At 42.6% G+C, this 16,106-nt stretch overlaps 1 protein-coding gene across 2 annotated transcripts in view; it reads left to right on the top strand.

The window, feature by feature from the left end:
- The window catches only part of LOC137934163 (dol-P-Man:Man(7)GlcNAc(2)-PP-Dol alpha-1,6-mannosyltransferase), a 62,649-nt gene that overhangs the window by 9,046 nt on the left and 37,497 nt on the right, over positions 1-16,106 (top strand). For both annotated transcript variants that reach the window (XM_068778415.1, XM_068778416.1), the window contains 2 exons: positions 2,473-2,531; positions 2,772-2,843. In XM_068778415.1, the coding sequence (XP_068634516.1) occupies positions 2,473-2,531; positions 2,772-2,843 (131 nt within the window). The remainder of the gene's footprint in view (positions 1-2,472; positions 2,532-2,771; positions 2,844-16,106) is intronic.

The following is a 16,106-nucleotide window of genomic DNA, read 5'->3' as shown; positions in this document are numbered from 1 at the left end:
CCTGGTCGTGCGCCGCCTGTGGAAACCTCATTTCGCACGCGGGCGCCTGGTGACCTTGTCGCGCGTGCGCCTGCCTGCGCCTGCGCTTGGCGTCCTGCCGCGAGCGCGCCTGCGCCTGGCGTCCTGCCGCTCGCAACCCCATTTCGCCCCTCCTGGAGTCCTGGTCGCGTGGGGCAACCACATTTTGCCCCGCCAGGAATTCCTGGTCACGCGCCAGCAACCCCATTTCGCCCCGCCAGGAATCCTGGTCGCGCGCAACCCCATTTCGGCCCGCCAGAAGTGTCTGTTGGTGTGCTGCCTTGTGTCTGGGTTGGCTGCTGGGGTTGTTGCATACCTTGCTGCTTGCCCATCCATTTGGCAAGCGTAAGTACGTCTTCTTCCGCTGCAGCTAATTCCGGGCCGGCCATATGTGTGCGCCCCTCGGGGCTGTGCCATTGCACTTGGCCTTGGCTGTCGCTGCTATTGCCGTGCACTGGACTTGCACAGTCTTCGGCCTTGGTGTTTGGCCACACCATGGCTTCATCCCCCGTCTCACCGGTGCACAAAAGAAATGAATTTGGCCCTCCTCTTAAAGTGTTTTGGAGATTCAATGTGACTTCAACCACTATGTGGATTGCAAAGAAACTTGGTTGGCGCTTGAGATGGTGGATCTCTAGAGGGACTAGACGACGCCTCTCCCCTCTTTGGCGCACTATGTACCCTCTTCAGAATTAGTTCTCTGTTACAACTTGATTCTATGTGGGCAATGGGCACCTAGTGAGATTCTGGCCGGATAAGTGGATGGGAGACCAATCTCTAAAAGATGTATGGCCTTGGCTTTTCCTTTTGTCTTCCAAGCCATCTTCACTTTTCTCAGAAAATTGGATACCAAGTGGGTATTGGGATTTGGGCCTCTAGAGAGGGCTGTCTAAAACTGAAGTGCTCGAAGCTAGCCAACTCCTAAGCTTATTGGGAGAGATAAGAATGAGGATTGACTTGAGGATAGAATGGTCTAGACCCATGATGAATGTGGTAGATTTTCTCTCTTCTGCCTATAGACACCTAAAAAATACAAAAAATTTCCAGGTCCAAAGGGCGGACACTGCTTGGAAGTTATCGAGACCACACAAAGTCTTATTCTTCCTATGGAGTGCCCTTCACAACTGTGCCCTCATGGCTGATAATTTGGGAAAAAGAGGAAACCCAATTACTCTCTATGCGACCTGTGTGGTATGGCTGAAGAGATGATTCCTCACCTGTTAATCCTCTGCTTTTTTGCTTGGCGAATTTGGATGCACTTCCAAAAATTAAGGCTTAGCTGCTGCATTCCTGATAACCTTTTCATACTTAGTCAAGCGAGTCGGGGTTGCCGACTTCCTGGCCAGGGAAAATGTCTCCCCTGAATGTGCTTTACTCACATCCCGTTGGGGTTATGGATAGAGAGGAACAATTGAAGTTTCAGAGGAAAATTCTCTACACTAGAGGATGTCCAAATTTGAATAACTGGAATGATCACGGCTTGGATTCATACAAGACCAGAATTCACTAACATTGGAGGAATCTTGAGTAGAGAAAACTGGGATCTCATAGTTCAAATGTTTGGTCCTTCTTATCCAATTTCTATGGAAGAATGGGTTTGCCGGGCATATGGTTTTATCAAACTCAATTTTGATGGCTGCGCTCTCATAGCTGGATTGTTTGATATTGTAATAAGTGTGAAAACCTAGAGAGAGAGAGAGAGAAAGAAAAAGGAGAAGAAAAAGGAGGCAAAGCTCTGAATGAGATGCGTTGGGGATTGTGCACGACCCCCAATGCCATTTATTAGGTTTTAAGTCATAAATTACAGAAATAACAAAAATGCCCCTCTTACATAGAAAATACGTATTCCCTTATACCTCCCATTCTACTCTTCCTATGAATAATTTGTACATAGACTAAATGAAATATGCTGAACAAGATAGTGCCATAATGTAAAATATTCGATCATGTAAAATGACCAAAATGCTTTTGAACTGATTTTCTCACAGATATCTACTCTTTAGCTTGATAGGGAGTGTTAAAATATCAGTTCAGGGGTATTTTAGTCATCGTTTATATTACACCTTTCACTCATATTATGTTTGTTAGATAGACAATGTCTTAGTATGTCTATGGTTCAATTTTCATTCAATTTAGAGATGTATTTTAGGAAATATGTAAATTTGTGGATTGGAGGGAATTTTTATCCTTTTGTAAAGTGTCACTTAAAACCCTGATTGAAAGAAAGGAGACATGCTTTTTCCAGCATGCACTCAAGGCAGCAAGGCTGCTCTTCTCAAAAACTCTTCTCCCTCTTTTTTCTTTTATTTTCCTCCCCAAATCTTATATTTTTTAAATTATGTTAAGGAACTTGATTCCTTATTTATTATAATCTGTATATTGTGATCTAATTGGATTTTGTAAGGTGGACATTTATTTCAGAGCTACAGCTGATGTTTTGGTGTCTGTATGCAGTCATTTTGGCATATGCTTTTTGGATGAAGGGAAGCTACTTGGCAACATTAAGATGTCTGGTATACATCTCTGCCTTTGGCTGAATTTAAACCTTAGACTATTCATCGTATATTAACTGAATTTCTTAAATGTGTATTGATCAATGAAGTTGTTCTTATACGTATCTTGATCAGCCAAAGGGTTTTTCATTATATTTGTAATTTGGTTTATTAATTTTTCAATCCACATTTCTAGTAATACATAGTTTAAATGCTTTAAAGTTGAAAGTTATCTAATGGCTCTATGTTTATGGATGACAGACTTTTGCTACGGTTGTGTTTAGATGTGACATACTGTTGCTTCTGGGGCCAATTGGCTTGGAACTTTTGATGGTATTTCTTTCTCATGATTTACAACTTTTGTTGTCCATTATTTTTGTTTTTTTAATAGCACTTTTATTGTCTAATTGTCTATAATCAACACCAACATCCATAACAGCCATGATGACTTCACATAAGCTTTTTTTTTTTTTTTTTCTGCAACGCCTAAATCTAATTAGAGGTATGATGAATTCAAATTGGATTTTGTTTTATTCTTTTTGTATTTGTGGGAGCTGTCATGGGAAGAATTTGAGTAATAATAGAATTTGTGCTTAAATCTTTATTAGATAAAATTGCAAATTTGTGTCCATTAAATTTGCTGCTTGACCTCAGAAAAGATTAATCAATGGGGATACCGTAGAAATGAAGAAAAATAAAAGCTTACGAACTTCATTCATTTGAAACGAGATAAGGTGCCTTGCCAAAGGCATGGTGCGGAGTGTGGACTTTGGTGGCCTCCTCACATTTACATAAAATGTGTCTACTTTCCTAAGAACTGTACTAAAAACTTAATTCTGTTTAATAGTAAGTGCTTATCAACCTTTTGGACCTATGCCCATCTTAAATGTTGATGACATGCCTCCTTGTTCTATTTTCTTGCTTCTTTAATAAATTCATCTCTGTTTAGTAAACGAATACAAAAGTTCAAGACAACTGAAACTCCTATTAGAAAAATAGTCTTAACAGAAATACAATATGACAGAACAAAGGTGCTATTACAGAATAGAAAGCTCATATAATATGAAGTTAACTTCGTTAAACAGAATTTCTAATGAAAAAAGGACAGGAAATTGTTGAGACTCTCTTGTTGCATCAGTAACCTCGTTTTGTCTGGTCCATGAGTATTTTTTTTTAATTTTTTTAGGAAAGGGTGAATTCATTAGGCCTGAAGGCAAAAACTAAAAAATAGGGGGAGCCCTAACAATGAGGTATCGGAAGGAAACCCCTTCTCTAGTCAGAGAATCAGCCAAGCTATTGGCTGCTTTAGGGACATGGTTTCAGCTACGAACAAAAGAATTTACAAGATCCATAAAGTCAAAATAACATGGCGAGTGATGCCAAGGAGGATCTTGCATCCCGGAGCACAAATTGATCAAACATTTTGAATCACCCTTGATGAGGAGAGAACCTTGAAATCTGTCTTTGAATACTAAGAGACCATGACAAAAGGCTTGAAGCTCATCAGTTATGGAATCAGCAACACCAAGGGGACCTGAATATGTCGCAAAAACAGCACTTGAGGAATTTTTGAGAACACCACTGAATCCAGCATCATATTCTGTCCTTGTAAACAGAAAGCCATGCGGTTTCTTCAATGCTACAAGAGGCATCAGACAAGGTGACCCACTGTCTCCTTTTCTCTTCACTCTCATTGGGGAGCATTTTGCTTCTATGGTCCGGTTCGCTAAAAGCTTGGGTTGGCTCAATCTTGTGTTTGACGACCCGAACCAAGATATTCCGCTTCTGCAGTATGCTGATGATACTATACTCTTTGGAGAAGATACAATGAGTCAGATATCCCACATGAAATCTTTGCTCAACCTTTTTGAATTGTCTTCTGGACAAAAGGTAAGTTGGGCTAAATTATCCATTTTTGGCTTCAAATTGACCCTTCGGTTTTAAATTCTATGGTAAGATATTTGGGATGTAAAGTAGCTTCCCCTCCGGGCACATATTTGGGTCTTCCTCTGTCCCCTGTTTTACCTTCAAAATCCGCTTGGCACCTCGTCATTGAGCGTCTTGAAGGCAGACTTGCTTCCTAGAGAGGAAATTTTTGTCCAAAGCTAGTAAGCTTATACTTATCAAATCTTGCCTCCATGGTATTCCTTCTTATTTTCTTTCCTTGTACTGATGCTCTGCTTCTGTTCAAAATAGAATTGAGTTCCTTAAAAAGGAGATTTTTATGGTGTGGACAAAATGGGGAAAGAAAATATTGTCTTGTTAAATGGGCTGATGTTTGTAAACCTATTGTAATGGGTGGTCTTGGGATCCGTGACACTGTAACAACAAATTCTGCCTTGCTTATGAAGTGGATCTAGAAATTTAATATGCAACCAACTTTGATATGGCGAGACATAGTTGCGGCCAAAGCAGAAAAAATTTCTGGCTGGTGGACAAAAGGAGGAAGATATTATAAATTATCTCCTGTGTGGAAAAAGATTGCACAGATGTTGCCAACTTTCAAAAAATCCGTCAAGTGTTCCAATGCTACTAGCTGTCAGACAAAATTCTGGACAAACTGGTGGGTGGGCCCAAGTAGCTTCAATACCAGCCATTGTCAAATTTTTTCTCTTGCTAGAAACAAAGATGCGACCATATCTGCGATCGGGCTAGATTCTGGTGAGTGGAACTTGAACCTTCGTAGAGTGCTGACGGATGTCGATGCTCTTGAAGCTGCTAATCTTGTCACGAGTTTATCATCGGTTCAACTCAGAAATGCACCGGATTCTCTCATATGGACTCCATGCCCGCAAGATACGTTTTCTACTTCTATTGCCTACAACTTCCTACTCTCCCCCCCCTCTACTCAATCCAGCCATCCTGCTGCCATAGCGTGGTCCTACTCGTACCTCCGAGAGCGAAGTTCTTCATTTGGATCGCGTGTTAAAACAAAATTCTGACATCTGATTCGTTAATTCACCGAGGAACAAATGTTTTGGATCCCTTGTGCCTGTTTTGCCAAACTACTCCTGAAACCGTGGATCTTATTCTGTTACATTGTGATTATTGACAAAGATTTCTAGACGAGTAAAGCCTGATGAGAACACCCAACGTCCACCACTGAAGGCTGACGGAACAGCCAAGACAAGAGCTCCCAACTCTGAGTTTTCGTTGACAGAACCACCACCAAATGAGGCTGTCGGCACAGCCCAAACCAAGAACTCCAAGCTTTGAATTCGGTGGACAGAAACACCACCACAAGAGGCTGACGAACAGCCAAGGAGAAGAGCTTCAAGCTCTGAGTTTACCGTGAGCAAGTTGACACAAGGGAGGCTAGAAAAACGGGAGTGCTGCTCCCCTCTCCTTCTTTTCTATTTAAACTTAGGGTTAGGTCAATTACAATAGAGCCCATGGGCTAAATACAATGCAACCCAGCCCAAGTAATCCCTTTCTAATTAACCTATGTACATGTCATAATTTATACAACAAATATTAATATAAAACCTATCTTATATACATTCCAACATATGGTAGCATCCCCCCTCAAATTGATCCTGGGAAGTCAACCAAGAAGAATTTGCCAACCAGAAAATTATGCTGAGGTTGAGACAATGCTTTGTTGAAGACATCAACCACTTGAAGATCCAAAGATATGTACGGAAGAGAGATTATCCGGCACTCCAAAGTGTCGCGGATAGAGTGACAATCAACCTCAATGTGCTTAGTGCGCTCATGGAAAACAGGGCTGGTAGCAATCTGAAAAGCACTCGTATTATCCGCATGGAGAGGTGTAGGGGTAGTCTGAAGAAACTGGCGCTCAACAAGAAGACCGCGTAGCCATATAATTTCAGAACACGCTGTAGACATGGCACGATACTCGGCTTCAGTAGAGGACTTGGACACCCGGTCTTGTTTCAGAACACGCTGTAGACATGGCATGATACTCGGCTTCAGTAGAGGACTTGGACACCCGGTCTTGTTTCTTACATTTTCAAGAAATCAATGCATCCCCTAAAAACATACAGCAACCTGTAGTAGAGCGACGGGTATCGTAGCACCCAACCCAATCAACATCACTGTAGGCAACAAGTCGAAGTGCGGAGCCTGTAGGAAAGAAAAATCCATGAGTAGGATAACCTCGCAGATAGCGGATGATGCACCGAACTGGCGCAAGACGAAGATGCCGAGCAGAAGACATAAACTGACTGACCTGATGAGCGGCATAGGAGATGTCGGGACGAGTCATGGTCAAGTATATGAGACTCCCAACTAGGCATCGATAGATAGTAGGATCATCAAGAAGAGCCCCTTCATCTTTCCATAGGAGTAGTAACCGAAGAAGTGTCCTCCAAACCAGCTACAGTAATAATGTCTTGAATATACTTATGTTGGTTTAAGAAAATACCGTTGAGTCGATGGTGTACTTCCAGCCCTAAGAAGTACGTGAGCTGGCCAAGATCCTTCATATGAAAAGTTGCATGCAACACCTGCTGAAGCTTAGTAATCAGGCCAGAGTCAGTGCCAGTAATGATAATGTCATCCATATAAACCAAGAGAATGACCATGCCAGCGGCAGACTTGTGATAGAAGAGAGAGGAATCATACTGACTCGTGTAAACTTGTGGAGAATAAGTGTACCGCAAAACTTCTCAAACCAAGCCCGGGGAGCTTGCTTAAGCCCATACAAAGGACGGCGTAGCTTGCAGACATCATTAGGAGAAGAAGTAGTCATACCAGAGGGAAACTTCATGTAGATATCCTCTTGTAGATTACCATGGAGAAATGCATTCTTCACATCCATCTGATGCAGTGGCCATGACTGTGAGGCTGCAATGGCCAATATGGTTCGAACCATGGTCATCGTGGCAACCGGAGCAAATGTATCCTCATAATCAATCCCATATTCCTGCTTGTTCCCCAGGGCTACGAGGCAGTTTAACAGAAAAACCCATTGACTCCCAAGAGGCTAAATAGTAGGCAATATTCCAAGTGTGATTCTCCTGTAGTTCTGTTTGCGTTGCCTTTTGCCAACGCTCATGTGCCATTGCCTGTTTGTAGCAAGAGGGAATGGAAATAGATGATAAAGTAGCCACAAGAGATACAGGGGAAGAGAAACCATACCTATCAGGGGGTGAGAAGGGCGAGTAGACCGACGAAGAGTGGTGGAGGCAGGAGCAGAGGGATGATCAGGAGCAGGCGCTAGGTCAGGATCAGGAGGGGGCACAAATGAAGTGGGACGGGACTCATCAAAGCTCGATAGAGTAGATAAAGATGCAGATGGCAGCGCAACATGAGATGGAAAGAAATATTGATTTTCAAAGAAAACCACATTCCCTAGAAACACGGATACGACGAGCATGCGAATCATAGCAAACATAGCCTTTTTGAGAAATAACATAACCAAGAAAAGAACACATAACTGATTGGGCTGTAAGTTTGTGTCGTTCATGATCAGGTAGATGCACAAAACAAACACAACAGAATGTCCGAAGATTAGTAAATGACGGAGAATAACCAAATAACTTACAGAATGGAGAAACATGATGCAACGTAGGAGAGGGCAGGCAGTTGATTAAATGAATTGAAGTAGAAAGCACTTGACACCAAAAACAGGGAGGAACAAATGATTCAAGTAAAAGAGTTCCGACCATATCAAGAAGATGACGATTTCAGTCTAGAATTTTAAGCTAGATCCATCCCCAACAAAGAAACGAATATTTGAGCAATAGGCCGGAAGGAGGAAAATAGACCGTCAAATGGGAGATAAATAGTGACGCCTGCCGTCAATGATCCACTATGCGTTAGTCATCCAGAGCTTTGCAATGACCATAGGCTTCCACATGGTCGTTGAAGCGGTGTTGAGTTTCCAAATCCACTTAAGTAGAAGAGCCTAACCCATATCCTTAGTGCTTCGAATGCCAAGCCCCCAAAGATGCTTGGGCATGCAAACCTCCTTCCACCCCACCAGGTGGTATTTGAGCTCATTACCAGCACCCCTCCAGAGAAAACTCCTTTTGATGACCTCAATGTGATGGCAAATAGAGGCGGGGCCAGGCATGAACGACAAATAATAGTACAGGATTCCAGCAAAGCATGAATTGAGGAGCGTGAGTCTTCAGCTTTCGACAATAATCACCCCCTCTAGGTGGTAAGATGCCGCTCAAGCTTTTTGATGACAGGAGCCTAGAGCCCCATATGAGGCTTGCTATCAATCATGGGGTGACTGAGATAAGCGGTGGAGAGAGTGGCAATAGTACATCCCAAAACATTTGTCATGGATTGGAACAGAGTCAGATCAATGTGATAACCCAAAATAGTGGTCTTGCGTCAATTAAACTTTTGTTTGGAGGTCAGTTCAGATGCAGCTGTGAATCTAATGCCTCCAATAATTCCCAAAACCCATGCGCTCCAAGATATCATCCAGGAGTACCCAGTTGACCGGGTCAAACGACTTCTCAAGGTTGAGCTTGAGAATAAACTGAGGTAGGCTAGATCTTTTGAAGTAGTCAAGGATCTCATGAGTAGCCATCACTAATCGAGGATATCTCACCCCCGAATGAGAGCACTTTGGCCATGGTGAATTGTCGTAGGAATGGCAGTCCTGAGACGATGCGCGAGAATTTGAGCAATAATCTTTTATGAGCTTGACACCATACTGATTGGCCGAAAGTCTCTAGGTAGCTCCACATTTGCTTTTTTGGGGATAAGGGTGATGAGGACGCCCCGATGCATTTAAAGGATATGCCTCTACTATTGAAGCTGCACACCATAGTGATGATATCCTCTCTCAAAATTGGCAAGCAGTGCTTGTAGAACTCCCCATTGTAGCCATTTGGCCTAGGTGCTTGATCATTAGGCATACCAAGGACAACATCTTCAACTTCTTTGGCAGAAAAGGTTAGTTCAAGGAACACAACCATCATGGGAGTAATCCTTGGGAAATGCAAGCCAAGGAGCCTCGATCTAGCTTGGCACTCTTCTATGTAGATCTGCATAAAAACTAATCAAGGCATCATTAATAGAGGCCCTAGCCGATGTTACTTTGTTATCAATAGATAGTGAAGTAACTTGGTTAGTCCTTCTCTCCGAGTTGACCGCATGGAAGAATTTGGTATTGGCATCGCCCTCGACCAACCACTTAAACCTTTAACATTGCTTATATTGCACTCGCTCATAGTAAACCAGAGATTGAAATTTATTTTGAAGAAAAATTCGATTGGAGAATTCAAAAGTTGCAAGGCACCCTTGCTCTTTAGTAGAATTGAGGTTGGCAATTTGAGAGAGGAGAAAGGTTTTCTCAGCATCGGTAGACTGGCCATAATCCGAGGTCCAAGCCTTCAATTTCCTCTTTAAAAGTTTAAGCTTATGAGGAAAAGCCTACCCCTAATAATTAGTTTCGTTCGTTTCAGTCCACCATTCAGCAATGAGACCATCAAAATTATTTTCAATCCGCCATGAATTATCAAACCTGAAAGGCACGGGTCCCCACGTGCCAAACATGGTGTTGAGCTGAATAGGCCAATGGTCACATCCAGCCCTGTTCAGAACCATCCTGAGTATTCCCATAGATCTTCAACCAATCTCCAGCGACCCAGCTTGGAGAGAACAGCAGGCTGTTGCCCATTTGACCATGTGTAATTTTTACCAAACAGGTTGATTTCCTCTCTAATTTGCAACTCCCGATGAAATCAGCAAATCCATGCATCATGGAGGATATGCGGTTGGCAGGGGGACTTTTCAGTACAAACATGGATGGCATTGAAGTCACTGGAAAATAAGCAAGGAACCTGCCAATATTGAGTTCGTAGATTCAGGAATGTAGATGCATGTCATAATGGTTCTTCCGCAATATGGAATCATCTTACATTCTTTGACATTATGATACTTGAAGGCCAAGAAGGAGAAGATGGTGGTTCCAATCCAGAGTTCCTTGGTTGCAGTATCCAGCTGGCGATTAGAGGTGACTGATTCGAATTGCTAAATGAAAGATGCGTAGGCAACAATAGGGATGGATATGAAAGATCTTTTATCCCCATTCCAAATAGTTACACGAATGCAGGGGTTGGTCATCAGGCCCCATTTTGATATCATGAGGAAGATGCTACCATAGGAGAAGCGAGATTCCTCAGTGTGTTGAAAGGGCTGGTCAGGATGGGGTCTCTAGTGAGCTTTCCTCTGAACCGTAGTCCATTCACTGTTGTCTTCATCTTGTTGGATGATCTTCGGATTGTCGCCCAGAATGCAATGTTGGGGCTGCCTCGTCTCACTATCTGCATTGCTTTGTCGAATAGAACTTATAGAGTGGGTCATCTATAACGTCCAAGGTCTCCATCTACAGATTCGATCTCTGTCCTATACTCTTGGTTCTCATGTCTTTGTATTCTGCTACCAGCTTCGTTATTCTTCAGCGACCTCTCCCGCCATCTTCTTTCTCTATTCCAGTTCCGCTGCTCCTCTGTGCTTTGTTCTATTCTTCTTCCTCGTTCCCGGATTCTCTCTCTTACTCATTTGCTCAATCATCTCCTCTCTCGCTCCTCTTGCCCGATCATCTTTTACATGAAGTTCAGTCTTGTATCATTAACACACACCCTTTGTCCTCATATTTGAACTCTTTTACCCTACAGTGTCACAACTTAGGGAGTAAGATTAGTTATATATTTCAAAATCATACACTGTGCAATGTCTGGTACATGAGCTTTTAGTAGTAGATATTAATTGAAAAGACTTCAAGATTAAGACTTTGACTAGTGACATTCCTTATGACTTCATTGAATATTTATCAAATGACATCTTTGCGATTGTTACTAGATTGCAGGACCTTGCCTACTCTTTTAGTTGGCCAATTCCTCATTGTTTCCCAAAGTTCGACATTTTAACCTCTTATTTTTTCTTGTTCTTTGTGAGGGTTGTCCAATTTTCAGCTCATTAGATATTGATATGGCAGCTCTGGGCTCCTGAAGACTAGAATCAGATGGTACGATAAAGAGGGAAACACATCTGTAGACCTCTCTAAACTTGATTGAAACTTGTATTCCTTTAGAAATACTTCTGTCTTCTAGACATTCTATCTTATGCTTCATAAGCTATCAAATATCCAGTTTGCAAACACAGTAGTGCAAGTATTCACTCGATCAATTTTGCTGGCACTTTATGTGGTCTTGCTAATGTTGGTCCATGTCTTACATTTTGGGACTATATCAACATACTTAAGATGCAATCTGAAGAATTTGCTTCTTTACCGAATCTCAAGACTCATGAAATAGACCATCTCACCATGTGAAGGATTTATGCCTCAAACAGAGAGCTACTAATGCAACCTGTCTCTCATTTGGTGCTACATAAAATCGAACCAGTGAAGAAAGATTTATGCTTCTCGTTATCATGAAATTTGGGATTTTGGGTAGTTTACATCCTCTATAGGTCTGGAAGTGGTTGTTTCATTCATAATCCCATGTGTCATCCTCCTTTGTGGATCTGACGTTTTTGCTGTGAAAAAGAGTAATTGGGTTGAAGAGTGAAGTAAGAGGATGCAGAGGGGAGAGTGACGAAAGAAGCAAGTCTGGAAAGAACTCCCCTTGGGGGTCGTGCTCGACCCCCATCTTCTTTAATAACTTAAGTTAGGGATAATTACACTTATGCCCTCATACACTTACACTTAATTAACCCCTTATATCTCCCATCAAATTACATCAAACTTGTACTAGAGATAGATCTAAACATGCATAACAATATAATATCTATTCTTGAGATTATAGTTAATGTTAAAAGACAAAACTACCCTTTAATTGTTTTTCTAACACTCACCTTCAAGCTTGAGCACACACACACACACACACACACACACACACACACACACACACACACACACACACATATATATATATCCATGAGTCCCTACTTGTTACAAAAATGCCCAAATTCGTGTTTACCCAAAACTTGATGCAATCACTTGAAGGGGTCCATTCAACCATGGTAGGCAGCTTTTGGGGCCCTGCTATATGTGCCAGAAGATGCCAATTCCAGCGAAGGGAGATACTTGCCTGGGGGGCAAATTCCTTCCTAGTGTGTGGCCAACTAGAGATCACACCCAGTGCAAGAGACAGTGCTTTCCAAATTACTGGACTTGAGGTTGAAATGATGGTTGTTGCGCTCCAACCAAAGACACCAAGGAACGTGAGCAAGGCAAGCGGAGAGAAGCAATTTGCCAATTCTAGGCAAACGTGTCCTCGAAACCATCTGGATAGTTCCAAAAAGGTCTTGGTGAAGGCCCAATTGGATACCAGTTTTCTGGAAAATGGCCATCCAAACGCTCCAAGAGAAGCTGCAACGGAGGAGAACATACTGAACTGATTCCTGACAAATGCCTCAGAGGGGGCATGTACTATTGGGAGTGGTAAATCCGTGAAGGTTATCCGTAGTGAGGATTTGCTCCTGAATGGCAGTCCATAAGAAGAATTTAATCTTGTTTGGGGCCGAGAGTCTCCATGCTGTTACGATATGTTAAAATGTATATTAAATATAATTTATGTTCATAATTGTTGTATAATTTGGGTTTTGTACATAGGGTTATTAGATTAGGCTTAATGGGATGGGTGGTATTGTATTAGGCCTATGGGCCATTTTGTAACAGGAAAACCTAAAACTTAAATACATAATGAAAGGGAGAAAAAACCCCGAACGGAAACATTTTATCATTTGTCTCTCGTGTTCGTTGTGTTCGTCGAGAAACCAGACAACTCAATGCTCTCTCTCGTTTGGTTATTTGGACTATTCCATTAGTCCCGTGAGGTAGTGGTGGTTTCGTCCACCACCGTGAGCTCGCTGTGCCGTCAGCCGTTGAGTTCCGTCAGATCGGTGGTTGTCGGAAACAAATCCTATCATGGTATTAGAGCTGGATTCGTCCGAAGATTGACAAAGCATCTCCGTCCGAAGGTTTTCCGCCCGAAGTATCCCTGTTTGACGACCTGCGCTGTCCGATGATTCTTTTTTCTGCATCGCTTTCGGGGGTTGTCGGAAAACCTTGTTGGAGCTCGGAAAAGTCGTTGGAAAAGCTCCAACGGGTGGTTCCGTTGCCGGAAAGGGGGTTCTCGCTGGAAAAGGAGTTTCTTTTTTTTTTTGATAAAGATGTAATTCATTAAAAAGGCGAAAAATTACAAAGAGATAGGGAGCAAATCCCTAACAACGAGATGTTGAAGAGATGCTCCCTGTTTGGCAAGCACATCTGCTGCTGAATTTGCAGATCTTGGAATGTGAGACCAAATACAAGAAAATAATGTGGTAATCTCTAAAATCTCCTGAAAAATTTCCCAATGCCTCCATGGTAGAAAGGAAGTGCCACGGCCCCATCCAATGACTACCTTGGAATCCCCTTTAATGTGAATTGGGCCACTGCATTTATCTTTGAAAATTCGGAGCCCGTTGAGAAGACCATGAAGCTCTGCAGACGTTGAGTCGGAGATGCCTAATGGACCCGCATAAGAAATACACTGATTGCCAAATGAGTCCGAAATCACACCTCCGAAACCTACGATCCCCGGATTTTTGAGAGAAGAACCATCAAAATTCAATTTTAAGTATCCAACCTCCGGGGGCGCCCACTCTTTCATAACTTGAATCTTGGTCCCCAAATGCATCTTTGCTAGGTTGCTCCAGTTTTCACGAATGGAAGTGCCCTTGAAAGAGCAGAAAGGCTTTTTCGTCAGGAGCCAGGTTGTTATTTGGCCCGTCATTTTTTCCGCTACACTTTTGTCAGATTCAAATTTAGCCTCGAACCACCTCCTATTCCGTTCATTCCAAACCCCATGGCACAAAACTGACACATGCTGATAGCATCATTTTACCGAGCCCAGGAAGGGGATAGCTATAGATTGACTTAACGGGAGAAGAAAGGTGCCTTTTTTTTCCCGCCTATTCGATTAAGACGAAGATTATTTGGCATAAGGTCGTTCTGAAAATTTCAGAAACTTTGGGGGCCAATTTGTAATTTTTGAAAGTTTTGGGGTCAATTTAGAATTTCTGATATTTTGGAGGTAGATCTGGAATTTCTGGAGGTGTGGGGGTGTATTTATAATTTCTGAAGGTGTGGGGGGTATATTTCGGATTTCTGATAATTTACGGGGCAAATCTTGAATTTCTGAAGGTGTAGGGGTTTATTTCGAATTTCTGATAATTTGGGGGCAAATCTTGAATTTTTGAAGGTGTGGGGGTCTATTTGGAATTTCCGAAGAGTGGGGGTATCTTTGGAATTTCTGATATTGCGGGGGTAGATCAGGAATTTTTGTTGGATCCATCATGTCAGTAGACAAGTTAGATTTCTCTCCTATTCAGTTCACGGGCAAGAACTACGGTGCTTGGGAATTTCAATTCCGGTTATTTGTTCAGGGAAAGGGTTATGGGGTCATATTGATGGGAGTGATCCGACACCTGGCGATGCTGACGCATTGTCAAAGTGGATCATCTTGGATGCTAGAGTCATGACCTGGATACTTGGATCCATTGAGCCTCATCTAGTCCTTAATCTGAGGCCCTAAAAATTTACAACAGATATGTGGAATTACCTCCACAATGTTTATCGTCAAACCAGCATGGCCCGTTGATTTCAAGTTGGATATGAAATGGCTAATTTCACCCAAGGCAGCCGTTCCATTGAAGAATATTTCTCGGGCTTCCAAAATCTGTGGGCTGATTACACTGACATTGTTTACGAGGATGTCCCTGTTGCTACTCTCTCTGTTGTGCAAGCCGTACATGAAACCAATAAAAGGGATCAATTCTTGATGAAGCTCCATCCAGAATTTGAGATTGCTCGATTACATTTGATATATCGTCATCCAGTGCCGTCATTGGATGCCTGTTGAGTGAACTTCTTCGGGAGGAGCAGTGCCTTGCTACTCAGGTTGACATGGAACAACGAGTTTAGGCTGATGTTTCGGCTCCTATGGCTTATGTAGCACAAAGAAGAAATAAAGGTCGGGACACGAGTTCTGTTCAGTGCTTCCACTGCAAGGCATATGGTCACTTTGTTCGAGAATGCCCCAAGAGGTCCTATAGCTACTGCAAGAAGTTGGGTCATCCCATCGCCGTTTGTCCTACACGTCCTGAAAGGAGGAAGAATACAACTTATCATGCCTCCACTGGTGCTTCTAGTTCTGCAGCATTGTCGCCGGCCGTCCCAGTCACTACCATTCCAGTTCCACCAGCATCTGCAAGTTCAACCACCCTCACTCCTGAAATGGTACAAAAGATGATCATATCTGCCTTTTCTACTTTTGGTATCTCAGGTAAGCAGAAACTCTCTACTCAACCATGGTATTTTGATTCCGGTGCCTCTAACCACATGACCAACAATGTTGTATCTCTTTCGAATGTCAGAAAGTATGATGGCAACCTGCACATCAACACTGCTGATGGCAGCACTCTGCCTATCAGTGCTGTTAGTGATCTCTCTCTGTCTTTAGCTGATGTCTTTGTGTCTCTTGACCTATCGACAAACCTTCTGTCTGTTGGTCAATTGGTTGATAAAAATTGTAATGTTCAGTTTTCTCGCTTTGGCTGTGTTGTGCAAGATCAAACGTTGGGGAAGGTGATCGCGAAGGGGCCTAAAGTGGGCAGGCT

Source organism: Aristolochia californica, unplaced genomic scaffold (genome assembly GCF_029961685.1).
Source record: "Aristolochia californica isolate CCGP_79_NKW_82.1479 unplaced genomic scaffold, dmAriCali1.0.hap1 SCAF_6, whole genome shotgun sequence".
Lineage (NCBI taxonomy): Eukaryota > Viridiplantae > Streptophyta > Magnoliopsida > Piperales > Aristolochiaceae > Aristolochia > Aristolochia californica.
Note: the sequence above shows the minus strand (reverse complement) of the source record. Positions and strands in the feature narration are given on the sequence as shown.